General features: G+C 42.9%; 1 protein-coding gene across 4 annotated transcripts in view; it reads left to right on the top strand.

Annotated features, from left to right (window-relative positions):
- gripap1 (GRIP1 associated protein 1) overlaps nucleotides 1-21,826 on the top strand; it is an 84,934-nt gene that overhangs the window by 32,220 nt on the left and 30,888 nt on the right. For all 4 annotated transcript variants that reach the window (XM_046364905.1, XM_046364903.1, XM_046364904.1 and 1 more), the window contains 4 exons: nucleotides 1,402-1,501; nucleotides 10,540-10,673; nucleotides 12,598-12,714; nucleotides 14,652-14,745. In XM_046364905.1, coding sequence (XP_046220861.1) covers nucleotides 1,402-1,501; nucleotides 10,540-10,673; nucleotides 12,598-12,714; nucleotides 14,652-14,745 — 445 coding nt within the window. The remainder of the gene's footprint in view (nucleotides 1-1,401; nucleotides 1,502-10,539; nucleotides 10,674-12,597; nucleotides 12,715-14,651; nucleotides 14,746-21,826) is intronic.

The raw sequence follows: 21,826 nt of genomic DNA, 5'->3' as shown, positions 1-21,826 counted from the left end.
TCTCTGTCTCTCTCTCTCGTGTGTCTCTCTCTCTCTCTCTCGTGTGTCTCTCTCTCTCTCTCTCGTGTGTCTCTCTCTCTCTCTCTCGTGTGTCTCTCTCTCTCTCTCTCTCTCTCTCGTGTCTCTCTCTCTCTCTCGTGTCTCTCTCTCTCTCTCGTGTCTCTCTCTCGTGTCTCTCTCTCTCTCTCGTGTCTCTCTCTCTCTCTCTCTCGTGTCTCTCTCTCTCTCTCGTGTCTCTCTCTCTCTCTCGTGTCTCTCTCTCTCTCTCGTGTGTCTCTCTCTCTCGTGTGTCTCTCTCTCTCTCTCTCTCGTGTGTCTCTCTCTCTCCCCCGTGTCTCTCTCTCTCTCCCCCGTGTCTCTCTCTCTCTCCCCCGTGTCTCTCTCTCGTGTCTCTCTCTCGTGTCTCTCTCTCTCTCGTGTCTCTCTCTCTCTCGTGTCTCTCTCTCTCTCTCGTGTCTCTCTCTCTCTCGTGTGTCTCTCTCTCTCTCGTGTGTCTCTCTCTCTCTCGTGTGTGTCTCTCTCTCTCGTGTGTGTGTCTCTCTCTCTCTCGTGTGTCTCTCTCTCTCTCTCTCGTGTGTCTCTCTCTCTCTCTCTCTCTCTCTCGTGTGTCTCTCTCTCTCTCTCTCGTGTGTCTCTCTCTCTCTCTCTCGTGTGTCTCTCTCTCTCTCTCTCGTGTCTCTCTCTCTCTCCCCCCGTGTCTCTCTCTCGCTCTCTCCCCCGTGTGTCTCTCTCGCTCTCTCCCCCGTGTGTCTCTCTCGCTCTCTCCCCCGTGTGTCTCTCTCTCTCACAGCGCTCTCTCTCCACTAACTTCTGAGCAGGAAAACTGATGAGTCATTCCCCTTCCATTTAGTACAGAGTGGATATGTAAATGATAACTTACTGGTGGCAGGGCAGGTAGGCAGGCAACTCATACATCCGCACCCACTCTTCTCTTGAAAAATAGAATTGGAGCAGCCTTTTCGATATGTACGTTTTAAAAAATGTTTCTTTAAACTTACTAGGCAAGTCAGTTAAGAACAAATTCCTATTTACCATGACGGCCTACCCCAGCCAAACCCTCCCCTGACCCGGACGACGCGCTGGGCAAATTTGTGTGCCGCCCTATGGGACTCCCGATCACGGCCGGTTGTGATACAGTCCGGGACCAAACCTGGGGTAGGGGTCGTAAGAGCTTTCTGTAGCTCCTTTTTCCAGCCACAATCTAAATAGTTTTCAGGGTAGGATGGTTCATCTTAGTTGATTGTTTTCTTGGTCTTAATCAGATGCTTGTCTAAGATGACTTTTGCCTCTGCCTGAGTCGTATGCTGTTGTCTATGCATAGAGAAAATGAAAACATGCTGCAGTGTTTTTCAAATGAAGTAGTGTACTCTCCTCTCATGGGCTTTGTAATGTTGTTTGTAGCTGAAAGACTTGAAGAGGCAGCTACAGCTGGAGAGGAAGAGAGCTGATAAACTCCAGGAGCGACTACAGGAGATCCTCACCAACACTAAGACCAGGACAGGTGAGAGGAGACAACCTGCTTGACCTACACACATGTTACGTCATCAGGCAAAAGTTTATATAAACCACTATATGATGCCATCAGAAAGTATTCAAACCCCTCGACATTCTCCAAATGTTGTTGTGTTACAGCCTGAATACAACACACCATTATTTTTGGGGTCACTGACCTACACACAATACCCCATGATGTCAAAATGGAATTATGTTCTTTGACATTTTTACAAATTAAATTTAAAAAATGAAAAGCTAAAATATCTTGGGTCAATAAGTATTCAACCCCTTTGTTATGGCCAGACTAAATCATTTTAGGGGTAAACATGTGCTTAACAAGTCACTTAAGTTGCATAGTGTTTAAACATGATTTGTGAATGACTCCCTCCTCTGGTCCCTCAGTCGAGCAGTGAATTTCAAGCACAGATTCAACCAAAAAAACAGAGTGGTTTTCCAATGTTTTGCAAAAAGGGCACCAATTGGTAGATGGGTAAAACAGACATTGAATATCCCTTTGAGCATGGTGAAGTTATTAATTACACTTTGGATGGTGTATCATCCAAAGTCACTACACCCAGTCACTAAAGAGATACAGGCGTCCTTCCTAACTCAGTTGCCGGAGAGGAAGGAAACTGCTTAGGGATTTCACAATGAGGCCAATGGTGACTTTAAAACAGTTAGAGTTTAATGGCTGTGATAGGAGAACTGAGGATGGATCAACAACATTGTAGCTACTCCACAAAACTAACCTAAATGACAGAGTGAAAAGAAGGAAGCCTGTACATCCTGCACTAAAGTAATACTCCCAAACATGTGGCAAAACAAAGAACAATTTGTCCTGAATACAAAGTGTTATGTTTGTGGCAAATGCATTTCAACACATCACTGAGTGCCGCTCTCCACATTTTAAAGCATAGTGGTGGCTGCGTCATGTTATGGGTATGCTTGTAATCTTTCTTAAGTCTACGCTGTAGTGGGGGTTCTAAGCTGATATATGGAATTGTTTTAAGATGGTCGTACCATGGATCATTTAACTATTGGGTTTAGAATTTTAGGAGCCCTTTAGCAATAAAAAATATTTTTTAAATGATTTGATAAAATATTACATTTGGCCTTTACTACTATATCCCATAGAAACACATTCATAAATGGCAAAAAAGAAAGTGAAAAAGTAAATCACTAGTCCTATATCTAGGAGATAATAGAAAACTCAGACACATACACACACAGTTGAAGTCGGAAGTTTTCATTACATTTACATTTACATTTAAGTAATTTAGCAGACTACGGTTGGAGTCATTAACTAGTTTTTCAACCACTCCACAAATTTCTTGTTAATAAACTATGGTTTTGGCAAGTCAGTTAGGACATCTACTTTGTACATGGCACAAGTAATATTTCCAACAATAGTCTACAGTCAGATTATTAAACTTATAATTCACTGTATCACAATTCCAGTGGGTCAGAAGTTTACATACACTAAGTTGACTGTGCCTTTAAACAGCTTGGACAATTCTATAAAATTATGTCATGTCTTTAGAAGCTTCTGATAGGCTAATTTGCATCATTTGAGTCAATTGGAGGTGTACCTGTGGATGTATTTCAAGGCCTACCTTCAAACGCAGTGCCTCTTTGCTTGACATCATGGGAAAATCAAAAGAAATCAGCCAAGACCTCAGAAAAAATTGTAGACCTCCACAAGTTTGGTTCATCCTTGGGTGCAATTTCCAAACGCCTGAAGGTACCACGTCCATCTGTACAAACAATAGTACGCAAGTATTAACACCATTGGACCACGCAGCCATCATATCGCTCAGGACAGAGATGCGTTCTCTCTCCTAGAGATGAATGTACTTTGGTGCGAAAAGTGCAAGTCAATCCCAGAACAACAGCAAAGGGCTTTGTGAAGATGCTGGAGTAAACCGGTACCAAAGTATCTATATCCCCAATAAAACTAGTCCTCTATCGTAATAACCTGAAAGGCCGCTCAGCAAGGAAGAAGCTACGGCTCCAAAACTGCCAAAAAAAAGACACAATGACCATTGTTATGTTTGGAGGGAAAAGGGGGAGGCTTACAAGCCGAAGAACACCATCCCAACCGTGAAGCACGGGGTTGGAAGCATTATGTTGTGGTGGTGCTTTGATGCAGGAGGGACTGGTGCACTTCACAAAATACATGGTATCATGTGGAAGGAAACTTATGTGGATATATATAGACGTAACATCTCATGTCTTAAAGTTTGGTCGCAAATGGGTCTTCAAAATGGATAATGACCCCAAGCATACTTCCAAAGTTGTGGCAAAATGGCTTAAGGACAACAAATTCAAGGTATTGGAGTGGCCATCACAAAGCCCTGAGCTGAAACCTATAGAAAATTTTGGGGCATAACTTGTGCGCGCAAGGAGGCTTACATACCTGACTCAGTTACACCAGCTCTGTCATGGGGAATGGGCCAAAATGCACCAAACCTATTGTAGGAATCTTGTGGAAGGCAACCCAAAACGTTTTACCCAAAGTAAACTATTTAAAGGCAATGCTACCAAATACTAATTGAGTGTATGTAAACTTCTGACCCACTGAGAATGTGAAATAAATCATTCTCTGTACTATTTATTCTGACATTTCACATTCTTAAAATAAAGTGGTGATCCTAACTGACTTAGGACAGGGAATTTTTACCAGGATTAAATGTCAGGAATTGTAAAAACTGAGTTTAAATGTATTTGGCTAAGGTGTATGTTAACTTCTGACTTCAACTGAGATAGATATATATATATATACACTGCTGAAAAAAATAAAGGGAACACTAAAATAACACATCCTAGATCTGAATCAATGAAGTATTATTTTTAAATAATTTTTTCTTTACATAGTTGAATGTGCTGACAACAAAATCACACAAAAACGATCAATGGAAATCAAATTTATCAACCCATGGAGGTCTGGATTTGGAGTCACACTCAAAATTCAAGTGGAAAACCACACTACAGGCTGATCTAACTTTGATGTAATGTCCTTAAAATAATTCAAAATGAGGCTCATTAGTGTGTGTGGCCTCCACATGCCTGTATGACATCCCAACAACGCCTGGGCATGCCCCTGATGAGGTGGCGGATGGTCTCCTGAGGGATCTCCTCCCAGACCTGGCCTAAAGCGAGACATGATGTCCCAGATGTGCTCAATTGGATTCAGGTCTGGGGAACGGGCGGTCCAGTCCATAGCATCAATGCCTTCCTCTTGCAGGAACTGCTGACACACTCCCAGCCACATGAGGTCTAGCATTGACTTGCATTAGAAGGAACCCATAGCCAACCGCACCAGCATATGGTCTCACAAGGGGTCTGAGGATCTCATCTCGGTACCTAATGGCAGTCCGGTTACCTCTGGCGAGCACATGGAGGGCTGTGTGGCCCCCCAAAGAAATGCCACCCCACACCATGACTGACCCACCGCCAAACTGGTCATGCTGGAGGATGTTGTAGGCAGCAGAACGTTCTCCACGGCTTCTCCAGACTCTGTCACGTCTGTCACATGAGCTCAGTGTGAACCTGCTTTCACCTGTGAAGAGCACAGGGCGCCAGTGGCGAATTTGCCAATCTTGGTGTTCTCTGGCAAATGCCGAATGTCCTGCACGGTGTTGGGCTGTAAGCACAACCCCCACCTGTGGACGTCGGGCCCTTATACCACCCTCATGGAGTCTGTTTCTGACCGTTTGAGCAGACACATGCACATTTGTGGCCTGCTGGAGGTCATTTTGCAGGGCTCTGGCAGTGCTCCTCCTTGCACAAAGGCGAAGGTAGCGGTCTTGCTGCTGGGTTATTACCCTCCTACGGTCTCCTCCACGTCTCCTGATGTACTGGCCTGTCTCCTGGTAGCGTCTCCATGCTCTGGACACTACGCTGACAGACATCGCAAACCTTCTTGCCACAGCTCGCATTAATGTGCCATCCTGGATGAGCTGCACTACCTGAGCCACTTGTGTGGGTTGTAGACTCCGTCTCATGCTACCACTAGAGTGAAAGCACCGCCAGCATTCAAAAGTGACCAAAACATCAGCCAGGAAGCATAGGAACTGAGAAGTTGTCTGTGGTCATCACCTGCAGAACCACTCCTTTATTGGGGGTGTCTTGCTAATTGCCTATAATTTCCACCTGTTGTCTATTCCATTTGCACAACAGCATGTGAAATTTGTCAATCAGTGTTGCTTCCTAAGTGGACAGTTTGATTTCACAGAAGTGTGATTGACTTGGAGTTACATTGTGTTGTTTAAGTGTTCCCTTTATTTTTTTGAGCTATATATATACACACACACACACACACACACACACACACACACACACACACACACACACACACACACACACACACACACACACACACACACACACACACACACACACACACACACACACACACACACACACTACCAGTCAACTTTGGACACACCTACTCATTCAAGGGTTTTCCTTTATTTGTACTATGTTCTACATTGTAGAATAATAGTGAAGACATCAAAACTTTGATATAACGCATATGGAATCATGTATTTACCAAAAGTGTTTAACAAATCAAAATATATTTTATATTTGAGATTCTTCAAAGTAGCCAGCCACCCTTTGCCTTGAGGACCGCACTCTTTGCATTCTCTCAACCAGCTTCACCTGGAATACTTTTCCAACAGCTTTGAAGGAGTTCCCACATATGCTGAGCACTTCTCAGCTGCGGTCCAACTCATCCCAAATAATCTCAATTGGGTTGAGGTCAGTCGATTGTGGAGGTCAGGTCATCTGAAGCAGCACTCCATCACTCTCCTTCTTGGTCAAATAGCACTTACGCAGCCTGGAGGTGTGTTGGCTCATTGTCCTGTTGAAAAACAAATGATAGTCCCACTAAGCGATAACGAGATAGGAAGGCGTGTCACTGCAGAATGCTGTGGTAGCCATGCTGGTTAAGTCTGCCTTGCATTCTAAATAAATTACAGTGTCACCAGCAAAGCACCATCACACCACCTCCTCCATGCTTCACGGTGGGAACCACACATGCGGAGATCATTTGTTCACCAACTCTGCGTCTCACAAAGACACAACGGTTGGAACCAAAAATCTCAAACTTGGACTTCAGACCAAAGAACAGATTTCCACTGATTCACACTGTGTCTTCTGAACAGTTGATGTTGAGATGTCTGTTACTTGAACTCTGAAGCATTTATTTGGGCTGCAATTTCTGAGGCTGGTAACTCTAATGAATCCTATCCTCTGCAGCAGAGGTAACTCTGGGTCTTCCTTTCCTGTGGCGGTCCTCATGAGAGACAGTTTCATCGTAGCGCTTGATGGTTTTTGCAACTTCACTTGAAGAAACTGGAAAATTTCTTGACATTTTCCAAATTGACTGACCTTCACATCTTAAAGTAATGATGGACTGTAATTTCTCTTTGCTTATTTGAGCTGTCCTTGCGGTAATATGGACTTGGTATTTTACCAAATAAGGCTATTTTCTGTATACCCATATACTCAAATGCATTAAGAAGGAAAGAAAAGGCAGGCCTGTTAATTGAAATGCATTCCAGGTGACTACCTCATCAAGCTGGTTGAGAGAGTGCCAATAGTGTGCAAAGCTGTCATCAAGGCAAAGGGTGGCTACTTTGAAGAATCTAACAAATTAAAATACATTTAATATTTTAACACTTTTGGTTACTACATGATTCCATATCTATTATTTCATAGTTATAATGTCTTCGCTGTCATTCTACAATGTTGAAAATGGTACAAATAAAAACCTTTGAGAAGGTGTGACCAAACTTTTGACTGGTACTGTATATAACACATTTTTACATATATTTATCTCTCAGATATAGGACAGACACTTCAGAATAAACTTCCGGTTTTATATAGTGAATCTGTTATTCAGTGCCCCTGGCTTAGATGGGGTTTAGACTCTTATTGGTTATCGAGTTTCCCAGAAATGTTGCTGCTACAATGTACTGATTCAGGCTTGTGAATACTTATGTAAATACAATTTCTGTTTTCAATAAATGTGAAACTTGAAACATTTCTAAAAACACGTTTTCACGTTGTCATTATGGGATGTTGTGCGTAAATGGATTATATAAAATATACATCTAATCCATTTTGAATTCTGGCTGTAACACAAGAATGTATATTAAGTCGAGGAGTGGGAATAGTTTCTGAAGGCTCTTCAGCTACATGTTCTATGTGAAATATGTGTTGGTGTTTGGGGGGGGGTTGACTGGGTTTGAAGGACATCCTCTCATGCCCTGAACTATGATGCAGCGTATGTTACATCATCACAGACATGAAACATTTAGCACCGGGAAGTGAGTCTGCAGAGATGACAACCTCCATGTCCGCAGTGTGGTTTGCTACAGGCAGGGGAAAATGAGGCAAAGAGGTACATTGTTCACCAATATCATACAGCATCTATAACTGAGAGTGTGAATTGTTCGAGACATTGAAGAAGTAAAATATGTTTAGAAATGTTAATGGCTTGGAACCAACGGTGTTATTGTCCCTTAGCTTCTAGAGACACTTGTGTTTCTAAATATATGGGTGAGCAGCTGATTGTTGAACGTGATATTCATATGTAGAGCTAGTGAGGATTAAATATTTACTTGCCAACTGGCAAGTGGTTTATGCCACACCTCTCCATTAACATGACGTCACCTTCTGAATGTTCCTGTTGTTTTTACAAAGAAAGTGAACATGTGGCACCCAAAGATGAGAAACAGAAAAACAACCACTGCAGTACCTGTGTTTTTCTCAATAAAGTGTGGTATATTAAAAACATTTACTCCTGTGGGGACAGCCCCTTCACCCCCCACCTCACCCCAAACACACGGTCAATGAGATTAAGATATCGTAATATTTTATGTTGCGCCCCCTCTTAAAATGTGCCAAAGAGCAATGCATGCTCTTACTTCCTCTCCATAGGTTGTTGGTGATGCCAGGGCCTCTTTTGGGCCATGTATAATTTACCAGCTGGTCTTAAATGTTTAATGGTTTCTCTACAGAATGTTGAGAATCAGACATTTTAAAGTAGGGAGAGTTCTCTGTCCAGAAGGGTACTGTACCCAACACCAGTCCAGAAGGGTCCTAAGTTAGTAGATACCTACATACAGTTGAAGTCAGAAGTTTACATCAACCTTAGCCAAATATATTTAAACTCAGTTTTTCACAATTCCTGACATTTAATCCTAGTAAAGATTCATTGTCATTTAGGATCACCACTTTATTTTAAGAATGTGAAATGTCAGAATAGTAGTAGAGTCATTTATTTCAGCTTTTATTTCTTTCATCACATTTCCACTGGGTCAGAAGTTTACATACACTCAGTTAGTATTTGGTAGCATTGCCTTTAAATTGTTTAAATTGGGTCAACATTTTCAGGTAGCCTTCCACAAGCTTCCCACAGTAAGTTGGGTGAATTTTGGCCAATTCCTCCTGACAGAGCTGGTGTAACTGAGTCAGGTTTGTAGGCCTTCTTACTCGCACGCACTTTTTCAGTTCTGCCCACAAATGTTCTATAGGCTTGAGGTCAGGGCTTTGTGATGGCCACTCCAATACCTTGCCTTTGTTATCCTTAAGCCATTTTGCCACAACTTTGGAAGTATGCTTGGGGTCATATATTTTGTGAAGTGCACCAATCCCTCCTGTAGCAAAGCACCCCCACAGCATGATGATGCCACCCCTGTGCTTCATGGTTGGGATGATGTTCTTCGGCTTGCAAGCCTCCCCCTTTTCCCTCCAAACATAACAATGGTCATTATGGCCAAACAGTTCTATTTATGTTTCATCAGACCAGAGGACATTTCTCCAAATAGTACAATCTTTGTCCCCACGTGCAGTTGCAAACCATAGTCTGGCTTTTTATGGCGGTTTTGGAGCAGTGGCTTCTTCCTTGCTGAGCAGCCTTTCAGGTTATGTCGATAGAGGACTAGTTTTTACTGTGGATATATATACTTTTGCACCTGTTTCCTCCAGCATATTCACAAGGTCCTTTGGTGTTGTTCTGGGATTGATTTGCACTTTTCGCACCAAAGTATGTTCATCTCCAGGACACAGAACACGTCTCCTTCCTGAGCGGTATGACGGCTGCGTGGTCCCATGGTGTTTATACATGTGTACTATTGTTTGTTCATATGAACGTGGCACCTTCAGGCGTTTGGAAATTGCTCCCAAGTATGAACCAGACTTTTGGAGATCTACAATTATTTTTGAGGTCTTGGCTGAGTTCTTTAGATTTTTCCCATGATGTCAAGCAAAGAGGCACTGAGTTTGAAGGTAGGCCTTGAAATACATCCACAGGTATGCCTCCAATTGACTCAAATGATGTCAGTTAGCCTATCAGAAGCTTCTAAAGCCATGACATAATTTTCCAAGCTGTTTTAAAGGCACAGTCAACTTAGTGTATGTAAACTTCTCACCCACTGGAATTGTGATACGGTGAATAATAAGTTAAATGATCTGTCTGTAAACAATTGTTGGGAAAATTACTTTTGTAATGCACAAAGTAGATGTCCTAACCAACTTTTCAAAACTATAGTTTATTAACAAGAAATTTGTGGAGTGGTTGAAAAACGAGTTTTAATGACTCCAGCCTAAGTGTATGTAAACTTCCCACTTCAACTGTATATACGCCTGCCAAGAAGTTCTTCCCACAGCAGCCATTAGTTTTCTATGGGAAATCCATAAGTGCCTACGGACTGAGGCTTCCCTCTATGCACAATGTCCTGTGTCCTAACTTAATTACTGTGTTTGTTTCCTTATCCAAGCCACATAATGGATGTTGGTGGTAGACAATGTTCTATAGTTACAGTTGGGAGGACAGTAATGCAGCTTATGAAAACCAGCCATACGTAAGCGGGTTGAAATGGTTAGCAGGGTGCCCTTGCTTTGTCCTGAAAGGGAATATTAACCACGTCAAAAGGTGTTTGGTGACTACTTTTTTCACCACTTAGAAATAATTACTTCAGCTGTAATTCCTCAGTAAGACTCCCCCATTGAGAGAGTGTTTGTGTGTGTTTCCAGGCCTGGAAGAGCTGGTGTTGTCAGAGATCAGCTCTCCTAGTCCTAAGCAGCAGAGGGGAGATAACAGCAGTGTCTCGTCCTTCAGCTACGGGGAGATCATGAAGGAGGGAGCCACATCACAGAGCATCAACAAGGTACTGTACACTACATCAGTCAGCACAGAGCATCAACAAGGTACTGTACACTACATCAGTCAGCACAGAGCATCAACAAGGTACTGTACACTACATCAGTCAGCACAGAGCATCAACAAGGTACTGTACACTACATCAGTCAGCACAGAGCATCAACAAGGTACTGTACACTACACCAGTCAGCACAGAGCATCAACAAGGTACTGTACACTACATCTGTCAGCACAGAGCATCAACAAGGCACTGTACACTACACCAGTCAGCACAGAGCATCAACAAGGTACTGTACACTACATCAGTCAGCACAGAGCATCAACAAGACACTGTACACTACACCAGTCAGCACAGAGCATCAACAAGGCACTGTACACTACACCAGTCAGCACAGAGCATCAACAAGGCACTGTACACTACACCAGTCAGCACAGAGCATCAACAAGGTACTGTACACTACATCAGTCAGCACAGAGCATCAACAAGGCACTGTACACTACATCAGTCAGCACAGAGCATCAACAAGGCACTGTACACTACATCAGTCAGCGCAGAGCATCAACAAGGCACTGTACACTACACCAGTCAGCACAGAGCATCAACAGCGGAGTCAATCACCACCTTCCGGAGACACCTGAAACCCCACCTCTTTAAGGAATACCTAGGATAGGATAAGTATTCCCCCCCCCCTTTAAGATTTAGATGCACTATTGTAAAGTGACTGTTCCACTGGATGTCATAAGGTGAATGCACCAATTTGTAAGTCGCTCTGGATAAGAGCGTCTGCTAAATGACTTAAATGTAAAATGTAAATGTAACAAGGCACTGTACACTACACCAGTCAGCACAGAGCATCAACAAGGCACTGTACACTACACCAGTCAGCACAGAGCATCAACAAGGTACTGTACACTACACCAGTCAGCACAGAGCATCAACAAGGTACTGTACACTACACCAGTCAGCACAGAGCATCAACAAGGCACTGTACACTACACCAGTCAGCACAGAGCATCAACAAGGTACTGTACACTACACCAGTCAGCACAGAGCATCAACAAGGTACTGTACACTACATCAGTCAGCACAGAGCATCAACAAGGTACTGTACACTACATCAGTCAGCACAGAGCATCAACAAGGCACTGTACACTACATCTGTCATCAAAGCACCAACAAAGTACATTACACTAGTCAGCTAGAGACGGGAAACCAAGTCTGCACACGGGTCCACAGAACTGGCCAAGGCACATACAATGTAGTTTGTGAAAGCAACGCAGAGTATTGACGAGATCGATGTTTGACAGTAAAGAGCACAAATGAGGTGGGAAAGAGTTATGAAACTGCATAATCCACCCATTGAATAACGAGAAATGTTTTGATGTATGGAACCACAAAGAGAACCAATGACGTTGTCTGCAGCAACACACACTACCTCTTACATTGCGTTGGTAACTGCACAGAGTACAAACAGTACACACTGAGGCAGAGATGAGAGGCTGAACTTTCAGCAACCACAGTCATGACAGGTAGCTCAACAGGGAGCTCACATGCATTTCATGTTTATGTGCTCCTCTGCTATGAATAGCTTTGTAAAAAATGTGGATACTATAATTAGAATCCTTTGAATAAATACATGTTCTGTAATGTTTCTCTGCCAGGGATGTGGATTGTTAAGGAAGGGGAAAGACGGAGAGAAAAAAATCTCTAAACCATACAATTTAGAATCCTCCAATTGTTTCCACTGAACAGATCAAATACGTATTCCAGGTCTGTGTGTATAATACAGAGATAAGCTTGTTCCATTAGACTGATAGAGAGAAGTATAATAAACGGATTGCACAAAATAAGCTTCTCGCTCCGTCTGACTCTGTCTCTAAGTTCATGTAGGGAAGGTGTAACAGTGCTGTCTGGTCCTGTGTGTCCTCAGTCCGCCAGTGGCAGCCCCCAGTCCCAGCGGCCTGCTGACCTGTCTGATGATGAGGTTGGGGAGCTGTTCCAGAGGCTGGCTGGGGTGCAGCAGGAGAAGTGGATGTTGGAGGAGAAGGTAGAATCTCTACGCTATTCATACTTAGTTATAATATAATACTAGTGTATACATAAGCAGCAAGGGCTCGAGGAGGTGTGGACACAGCACTTTTTTTATTGGCCATATATCACAAAGTGCTTTGTTGCTATTATAAAATGGTAAATAAATGGTAAATAATAAAAATAGATGTTTTATCATACCCATTGTATACAGTCTGATATAACATGGCTGTCAGCCAATCAGCATTCAGGGCTCGATCCACCCAGGTTACAATATACTACTCTACTATAAACCGTATAAGATACCATACTACTATCTATATATACTCACTACATGGCCAAAATGATGTGGACACCCCTTTTTTGGCTAATTCAGCGACACGCGACGGGTATAGAGTCTTAACGCTACATCATACAATGACATTCTAGACGATTCTGTGCTTCCAACTTTTTGGCAACAGTTTGGGGAAGGCTCTTTCCTGTTTCAGCTTTAAAAAGCCCCCGTGTACAAAGCGAGGTCCATACAGAAATGGTTTGTCGAGATTGGTGTGTAAGAATTTGACTGGCCTGCACTAAGCCCTGACCTCAACTCCATCGAACATCTTTGGGATGAATTGGAGCGCCGACTGCGAGCCAGGCCTAATTGCGCTACATCAGTGCCCGACCTCACTAACGTTCTTGTGGCTAAATGCTAAAAGTCCCCGCAGAAATGTTCTAACATCTAGTGGAAAGCCTTCCCAGAAGAGTAGAGGCTGTTACAGCAGCAATGTTCTAACATCTAGTGGAAAGCCTTCCCAGAAGAGTGGAGGCTGTTACAGCAGCAATGTTCTAACATCTAGTGGAAAGCCTTCCCAGAAGAGTAGAGGCTGTTACAGCAGCAATGTTCTAACATCTAGTGGAAAGCCTTCCCAGAAGAGTGGAGGCTGTTACAGCAGAAATGTTCTAACATCTAGTGGAAAGCCTTCCCAGAAGAGTGGAGGCTGTTACAGCAGCAATGTTCTAACATCTAGTGGAAAGCCTTCCCAGAAGAGTGGAGGCTGTTATAGCAGCAATGTTCTAACATTTAGTAGAAAGCCTTCCCAGAAGAGTGGAGGCTGTTATAGCAGCAATGTTCTAACATCTAGTAGAAAGCCTTCCCAGAAGAGTGGAGGCTGTTATAGCAGCAATGTTCTAACATCTAGTAGAAAGCCTTCCCAGAAGAGTGGAGGCTGTTATAGCAGCAATGTTCTAACATCTAGTAGAAAGCCTTCCCAGAAGAGTGGAGGCTGTTATAGCAGCAATGTTCTAACATCTAGTAGAAAGCCTTCCCAGAAGAGTGGAGGCTGTTATAGCAGCAATGTTCTAACATCTAGTGGAAAGCCTTCCCAGAAGAGTGGAGGCTGTTAAAGCAGCAAAGGGAGGTCCAACTCCATATTAATGGCCATGATTTGAGAATGAGATGACATAAAAGAAAGTTGTGGAATAAGGTTAATGTTCCTCTCTGCAATTTATGAGTCTGCGGCAGTGATGAATCCTTATTTTTGGGCCACTAGAATTGATTTACTTCCCAATGAAATTGTGATGCCATCTTTTACTGGTGATTTTAAATCACTTTGAAATGCACCAGAATATGTCTGTACCTGCACTGAACGGGAACCTTTTGCTTGTTTTCGTGCTTTGCTGTTTTCGTGCCTTGGCCTGGCTGTTTTGCAGCCTAGGACATTTTTTCCTGAGATCATGTTTTATTCTTACCCTGCCTGCCTGCCTGCCTGCCTGCCTGCCTGCCTGCCTGCCTGCCTGCCTGCCTGCCTGCCTGCCTGCCTGCCTGCCTGCCTGCCCGCCCGCCCGCCCGCCCGCCCGCCCGCCCGCCCGCCCGACCGCCCGCCCGCCCTGGTAGCTGTGGCGGGTGCTTTGTATACAGTATGTATGTATTCCTGTGGTTCTGGTGCATCTAATATGTGTCTACTGTGCTTGCAGGTGAAACACCTAGAGGTCAGCTGCTCCTCCATGGCTGATGACATCTGTAAGAAAAGTTCTATCATCGAGACCTATGTCATGGACAGCAGGATAGGTAACGTTCTGAGCTTGGGCGATATACTGTATATACTGTATACCAGGGGGAATTGGAAATAGCCACAGGATCGTTTATCAATACCGTTCTTTTTCAAGAAATGTAATATTATGAAATATATATGAAATATTTCTAGCTACTTTAAGTACAGTGCATTTGGACCCTTTGACTTTCTCCACATTTTATTACAGTCTTATTCTAAAATGGATTAAAATGTGTTTTTTTCCCGTCATCAATCTATACAATACCCCATAATGACGAAGCAAAAACAGGTTTTTAGAAATGTTTGCACATTTATAAAAACACCTTTTGGCAGTGATTACAGCCTTGACTCTTCTTGGGTATGATGCTACAAGCTTGGCACACCTGTATTTGGGGAGTTGCTCCAATTCTTCTCTGCAGATCCTCTCAAGTTCTGTCAGGTTGGACGGGGAGCGTCGCTGCACAGCTATTTTCAGGTATCTCCAGAGATGTTTGATCGGGTTCAAGTCCGGACTCTGGCTGGGCCAATCAAGGACATTGAGACTTATCCCGAAGCCACTCCTGCATTGTCTTGGCTGTGCGCTAAGGGTCGTTGTCTTTTTTGGAAGGTGAACCTTCGCCCCCAGTCTGAGGTCCTGAGCGCTCTCGAGCAGGTTTTTATCAATGACCTCTCTGTTCTTCATCATTCCCTTGATCCTGACTAGTCTTCCTGCCCCTGAAAAACATCCCCACAGCATGATGCTGCCACCACCATGCTTCAGTATAGGGATGGTGCCAGGTTTCCTCTAGATGTGACGCTTGGTATTCAGGCTAAAGAGTTCAATCTTGGTTTCATCAGACCAGAGAATCTTGTTTCTCATGGTCTAAGAGTTCTCTAAGCGGGCTGTCATGTGCCTTTTACTGAGGAGTGGCTTCAGTCTGGCCACTACCACAAAGGCCTGATTGGTGGAATGCTACACAGATGGTTGTTCTTCTGGAAGGTTCTCCCATCTCCACAGAGGAACTCTGGACCTCTGTCAGAATGACCATCAGGTTCTTGGTCACCTCCCTTACCAAGGCCCTTCTCCCCTGATTGTTCAGTTTGGCATGGGCGGTCAGCTCTCGGAAGAGTCTTTGTGGTTCCAAACTTCTTCCATTTAATAAGGATGGAGGCCACTGTGTTCTTGGGGACCTTCAATGCTGCAGACATTTTTTAGTTCCCTTCCCCAGATCTGTGCCTCGACACATTCCTGTCTTGGAGCAATACGAACTATTCTTTCAACCTCATGACTTGGTTCTTGCTCTGACATGTGCTGTCAACTGTGGGACCTTTTATATAGACAGGTGTGTGTAACCTTTGCAAATCATGTCCATTCAATGGAAATTACCACAGGTTGGACTTAAGTCAAGTTGTAGAAACATCTCAAGGATGAGCAATGGAAACAGGATGCACCTGAGCTCAATTTCCAGTCTCATAGCAAATGGACTGAATACTGACATAAATAGGGTATTTCTGATTTTTATATTTACTACATTTGCAAAAATGTCTAAACCTGTTTTCGCTTTGTCCTTATGGGGTATTGTGTGTTGGTTGATGTTTCTATTTATTTAATCTATTTTAAAATACGACTAACATAAGAAAATGTGGACTAACTCGAGGGGTCTTAATACTTTCCGAATGAACTGTATGCCTACGTATTTTGCTTAGTATTTTGTCTGTTGAACGGCAATGTAAGTTTTAAAGCCAGTTAAGATTTACTTTCCTTTTGTCTGCTGAAATGTAGCCCAACTAGGAAGTAACAGCGTATTTTCGCTGTTTGTGCAATTTATTTTTTGAGTTGTGAGTTTATAGTTTATGGAACCAAAAAACAAAGGGCAGTTAAAGATTAGACTTGACTGTTGATTATTCCAGTTCATCTTGTTTCATGTCTCGAGGGCAAAAGTAGAAATTGTATTTCACCGTAAATAACCTATTCTCTAACTACTTGCATAAATAGACACTATCCTGCTCCTTCACAGTGGGGGATTTATTCAATTATATTATTACATTTGAACCTGACTCACTGTATTGCTTTCATAATCCACTCTTAAATGCTTTTCTGTTCCTATTTATAATTCCGTAAAACTTAAATTAATATCCCTGAAGTTTATGTGCTTAAATCACTGAACACAACATATACTTTTTAGAGACAGGCTTCTATTTCAGCCAGGCTTCTATTTCCTTAATACACACAGCTTTTGCTCATTTGCATAGTTAATTGTTTAATTCCAGCATTCCCTTCCAGCAAATTCTTCACCACTTATGTGTTCTCATTGACACACTGTCACAGTTATCATGTCTTAGTATATTTAGTTTTTTCTAAATAGAGTCAATGTCCTTGACAGAATAATTATTTTCCTTGACTGTGCTTTTTCAGCAGTTCTTAGAGGTTGATCGGCCGATTTCTAGGGGTCTGTATTCCCGAAGTTGATTGTTATGGTTACCAGTTAGCTAGCAGTGCTCAAGCTGTTAGTAGCCAATGGCTAGCAGTTTCTTACTGGGGATTTAAAATGGCATTTTTTTGTCATTACTGAATTATTTAGTGTAACAAACAATTAATGGTAATTCATGTTAACTTTGTAAATAATTCATTTAGACAGGGCGTTTATTTGAAACAGCGTGTTTATTTGGTGAAATGTTTGCCATTGCTTGGCTATTAAAAGGTACAGGCGACTATTTGAGATTTAGCGTTTAACATTTTACGGTAATTCGATTTTAAATTTGCCACTATTGGAGCGCTTCGATACACTTGAAACAGCTCTCTGTTCAAAGTAATAACTCCATGATATGCTGTGGGCTCTGCTTAACATCGAGTTTTTTTATTTTAATAATGTCAGGGTGGTTCGGCTGGCTGTGTATTTGAGATTCCTCTGCAACTTGTTCTGCTGTTGTCCTCGACCAGATTAGCACAAGTTCCGTTCTAAGTATTATCCGTGCTAATTTAACATCCGTGAGGCATCATGTAGAGTGGAAAGGTAAATGGAGCTCCATTACCATATAAAACTGGCAGAGTTTACAAGAAAATCTATTCAGAATTAAATTCAAGCACTTTTTTTTTAATGATTAGCACAGTGAAACATAATAAAGTCATGCTAAGTATGCTAGCTGTGGCGTTACTGGCTAGGAAGTAAAGACAGTTTCAGAAATTCAAATCGAAATGACACATTTCGCAGATCCAAAACAACAACCATAGCAACATTTCACGTTAATCTGATGTAGATGGGCTTTAAAACGTACCATAAGCTCAATAGAGACTGACCCAGTTTCACCACCTGGACTTGTCATCAGTGACTTGGGTCTCTGTCGGAATGCCGTCCTTATTGTGAGCATGCTCTGCAGGCACTCAAGCTCAATGATATCATCAGGCTTTAGTTTCGTGAAGGCCTGTAACATCGTGATAGGGCTGTGCTGCACTGCACTCAAAGGGCACACTCCAGGGCATGCGTTTAGGAAAGCATTAGCAAAAAAACATTTGAAGTAGTTCACTCTCAAATAAAGCTCTCGTTCACCCTTGGATGTTTTCTCTTGATCTTCATAATGGTCCTCCTGTTGCCGATGCTAGAGAGGATATTTTCATCATTACCGTTTTCTTTGTAGATGCTGTGCCCCTTAACCGTAACTACTGCAATGATTGATTGAATTATTAAGACTTTTATATAGGCCAAGTCTTAGTTACATGATACTGAAAAGAGAGCTTGTTTGTTGAAATGTGTCATAAGTTAATCATGGCATAGAGAGGACAGATATGAGGTGAAAGATGCAAGGACAATGGCAAGATTTCTGAACCAAGCCATGTGTTTTACTCTACACCATGTTCTAAAATGCTACAGTGTTTAAAGCTCATTTCACATTGACATTTATGCTTAAACTTGGAATATTTAGCTTAAATCTTGGAAGTATTCAAATTCACTTTTAACTTTGACTGATGCATTCTTTTGTGTGCTCCTCTTCTATAACCCAGTTCAATGAATCTCAGAGAGAGGGAGAGAGAAAAGGAGATTGAGTTGTACTGCTAGCAACGCGCATGACCCACCCACCTGAAGATCTGTCTATTTCCTTTGACGGAGGGGTGCAGAATCCTCTTGTCATTTAAATCTCGCTGGATTGATTGCTTTCATTTTACTCCTGCGACTCTTTCATACTCTTCTTGCTCGCGCCTGCTGTTTTTCCCCGTTAAATCTACGACCGTGGAAATTATTATAATGACCTGGCAAACACACCCCGGTAATGGCTGAAATGGGCTCAATGGAATACATTGTCTTTCCATTGCATCTATTTGTATTTATTATGGATCCCCATTAGCTGCTGCCAAGGCAGTCTCTTCCTGGGGTCTAGCAAAATAAAGGCAGTTTTAAAAACGTTACAATACAGTTACAACATATCACAACACATTGTGTTCCCTCAGGCCACTACTCTACTACCACATATCTACAACACATTGTGTTCCCTCAGGCCACTACTCTACTACCACATATCTACAACACATTGTGTTCCCTCAGGCCACTACTCTACTACCACATATCTACAACACATTGTGTTCCCTCAGGACACTACTCTACTACCACATATCTACAACACATTGTGTTCCCTCAGGACACTACTCTACTACCACATATCTACAACACAAAATCCATGTCTACATGTGTACGCCTGTGTTTGTGCCTGTGTTTGTGCCTACGCCTGTGTTTGTGCCTATGCCTGTGTTTGTGCCTACGCCTGGGTTTGTCTATGCCTGTGTTTGTGCCTATGCCTGTGTTTGTGCCTATGCCTGTGTTTGTGTCTATGCCTGTGTTTGTGTCTATGCCTGTGTTTGTGTCTATGCCTGTGTTTGTGCCTATGCCTGTGTTTGTGCCTATGCCTGTGTTTGTGCCTATGCCTGTGTTTGTGTCTATGCCTGTGTTTGTGTCTATGCCTGTGTTTGTGTCTATGCCTGTGTTTGTGCCTATGCCTGTGTTTGTGTCTATGCCTGTGTTTGTGTCTATGCCTGTGTTTGTGTCTATGCCTGTGTTTGTGTCTATGCCTGTGTTTGTGCCTATGCCTGTGTTTGTGTCTATGCCTGTGTTTGTGTCTATGCCTGTGTTTGTGTCTATGCCTGTGTTTGTGCCTATGCCTGTGTTTGTGCCTATGCCTGTGTTTGTGCCTATGCCTGTGTTTGTGCCTATGCCTGTGTTTGTGTCTATGCCTGTGTTTGTGCCTATGCCTGTGTTTGTGTCTATGCCTGTGTTTGTGTCTATGCCTGTGTTTGTGTCTATGCCTGTGTTTGTGCCTATGCCTGTGTTTGTGCCTATGCCTGTGTTTGTGCCTATGCCTGTGTTTGTGCCTATGCCTGTGTTTGTGCCTATGCCTGTGTTTGTGCCTATGCCTGTGTTTGTGCCTATGCCTGTGTTTGTGTCTATGCCTGTGTTTGTGCCTATGCCTGTGTTTGTGCCTATGCCTGTGTTTGTGCCTATGCCTGTGTTTGTGTCTATGCCAGTGTTTGTGTCTCTTCACAGTCACCTCTGTTTCATAAGGTGTATTTTTATCTGTTTTTTGACTGCTTGCACGAGTTACTTAATGTGGAATAGAGTTCCATGTAGTCATGGCTCTATGTAGTACTGTACGCCTCCCGTAGTCTGTTTTGGACTTGGGGACTGTGAAGAGACCTCTGGTGGCATGTCTTGTGGGGTATGCATGGGTGTCCGAGCTGTGCGCCAGTAGTACAAGCAGACAGCTTGGTGCATTCAACATGTCAATACATCTCATAAATATAAGTAGTGATGAAGTCAATCTCTCTTCCACTTTGAGCCAGGAGAGATTGACATGCATATTATTCATGTCAGCTCTTTGTGTACATTAACAGGATCATACCTGCAGGAGCAGGTTAAATACCCTGAGCCCAGGTGACTCCAGTCACTAACGACCCTCCTCTGCCTGCAGGAAGAACCGCCCCCTGCACTGCAGAGGAGGAGCCGTGACAGTATGTTTTGACCATGACAGTTTACAATCTAGGGTTATTCCAAGCAGTTTAGTCATCTCAATTTGCTCAATTTCCACATTTTTCATTACAAGATTTAGTTCAGGTTTAGTGAATAATTTGTCCCAAATACAATGCTTTTTGTTTTTGAAACATTTAGGACTAACTTATTCCTTGCCAGCCATTCTGAAACTAGCTGTAGCTCTAAGTGTTGCAGTCATTTCAGTCGCTGTAGTAGCTAAAGCTTTGTCTGGGATTTAATGCATTGTCTCGAGACTCTCATCACAAGAAAGAGAAGAGAGAACTTTATTTTCATGGTTGTTAATTTGATGTGGAACTGAAAAAAGTTACAATTTAATGCTTAGTTTGCTTAGGCTACTAGCTTTTTCAAGCAGAAATTTGCTTCCTGCAACACTAACTCAAAAAAGTTCTGGGACACTGTAAAGTCCATGGAGAATAAGAACACCTCCTCCCAGCTGCCCACTGCACTGAAGATAGGAAACACTGTCACCACTGATAAATCCACCATAATTGAGAATTTCAATAAGCATTTTTCTACGGCTGGCCATGCTTTCCACCTGGCTACTCCTACCCCGGTCAACAGCACTGCACCCCCAACAGCAACTCGCCCAAGCCTTCCCCATTTCTCCTTCTCCCAAATCCATTCTGCTGATGTTCTGAAAGAGCTGAAAAATCTGGACCCCTACAAATCAGCCAGGCTAGACAATCTGGACCCTTTCTTTCTCAAATTATCTGCCGAAATTGTTGCCACCCCTATTACTAGCCTGTTCAACCTCTCTTTCGTGTCGTCTGAGATTCCCAAAGATTGGAAAGCAGCTGCGGTCATCCCCCTCTTCAAAGGGGGGGACACTCTTGACCCAAACTGCTACAGACCTATATCTATCCTACCATGCCTTTCTAAGGTCTTCGAAAGCCAAGTCAACAAACAGATTACCGACCATTTCGAATCTAACCATACCTTCTCTGCTATGCAATCTGGTTTCAGAGCTGGTCATGGGTGCACCTCAGCCACGCTCAAGGTCCTAAACGATATCTTAACCGCCATCGATAAGAAACATTACTGTGCAGCCGTATTCATTGATCTGGCCAAGGCTTTCGATTCTGTC

Source organism: Oncorhynchus gorbuscha, linkage group LG10, assembly GCF_021184085.1.
Source record: "Oncorhynchus gorbuscha isolate QuinsamMale2020 ecotype Even-year linkage group LG10, OgorEven_v1.0, whole genome shotgun sequence".
Taxonomy (NCBI): domain Eukaryota; kingdom Metazoa; phylum Chordata; class Actinopteri; order Salmoniformes; family Salmonidae; genus Oncorhynchus; species Oncorhynchus gorbuscha.
This window is presented reverse-complemented; position numbering and strand designations above follow the sequence as displayed.